We start from the raw sequence: 1,002 nt of genomic DNA on the forward strand, positions 1-1,002 counted from the left end.
CAAATCAAGCTAACCTAATACATGGAATAATTTTGTATAAAAGTAATAGCACATGGCTCAATGCAATTACCAATAGCAGCACTGCAACTGCCAATCTGTCAAAATTCCACTGAATTGACAGTAAACGCTAAGAGATTAGATACGAAGGGGGGTGTGTGCAGGAAAGGTGGTTGCATCCAGTAATAGCTCTTCCTTCCTTCAGTGTCCATAATAAAACTTCCTAGATCTTTCTACAGAACAGTACCCACTACCAGCGTACAAATTGCTATACTATCAGTGATCTGTAACAATCTTTTCTTTATCCTGAGAATACCTCAACGCCACTTCTACACATCCACCATTGCAGGGAAATGGAAAACACAGATCTAAGACCATGTTTTCCCACCTCTTACAGAGAGAGTACAGTCCTACCATAACACGATCATCGTACTTACATCCAGAACAGTGAGCGCAGGCAGAAGTTTGACATCCTCTGAAAGACACTGCAGTTTGTTTGAGGCGAGTATCAGCTTGGTCAGATCTGTTTGCTCCCACCAGCGATCCGCAGCACCAAAAGAGAGATTTTGATGAGCTTCCTCTGGAGTATCCAAATTTATCCGCCACACATGTTGAGGCACTACATACACAAACATACACGCATCAGCTAAAGCCTTCTGATATTCACTCTCAAACTTCCACTGTCATAGTGCTTTTCCTATATACATACACACGTATAGTCAACTGGTTTTCTAGAGACATTTTTCTAGAGCTGACAATAACAAGCTGATGGAAATCTGCCAGCAACAGCCAAAAGTAAGTTGAGCTGCAGACAGATGGCAGGAAACATTCACTGTTGTTGCTCCCTCTGTATTCTTCCTGTCCCGCCCGGATGGCGTTGCCAAGCATAAACACAAGGCACAGGAGGAACACCGAGCCCGCGGAATCGGCCAGCAACCACCTGCAAACACGGCGCCCGTTCCCTCAGCTGAAGAGTCGTGTGGTTTTCAGGAGAGCCGAGGGCTC

At 45.0% G+C, this 1,002-nt stretch overlaps 1 protein-coding gene across 1 annotated transcript in view; it reads right to left on the reverse strand.

Annotated features, from left to right (window-relative positions):
• Nucleotides 1-632, reverse strand: part of LRRC40 (leucine rich repeat containing 40) — a 17,361-nt gene extending 16,729 nt beyond the window's left edge. The window contains exon 1 of the mRNA XM_009320661.1: nucleotides 435-632. Coding sequence (XP_009318936.1) covers nucleotides 435-632 — 198 coding nt within the window. The remainder of the gene's footprint in view (nucleotides 1-434) is intronic.
• Nucleotides 633-1,002: the final 370 nt, after the last annotated feature.

The sequence above is a fragment of the Pygoscelis adeliae genome, unplaced genomic scaffold, assembly GCF_000699105.1.
Source record: "Pygoscelis adeliae isolate BGI_AS28 unplaced genomic scaffold, ASM69910v1 Scaffold402, whole genome shotgun sequence".
NCBI lineage: Eukaryota > Metazoa > Chordata > Aves > Sphenisciformes > Spheniscidae > Pygoscelis > Pygoscelis adeliae.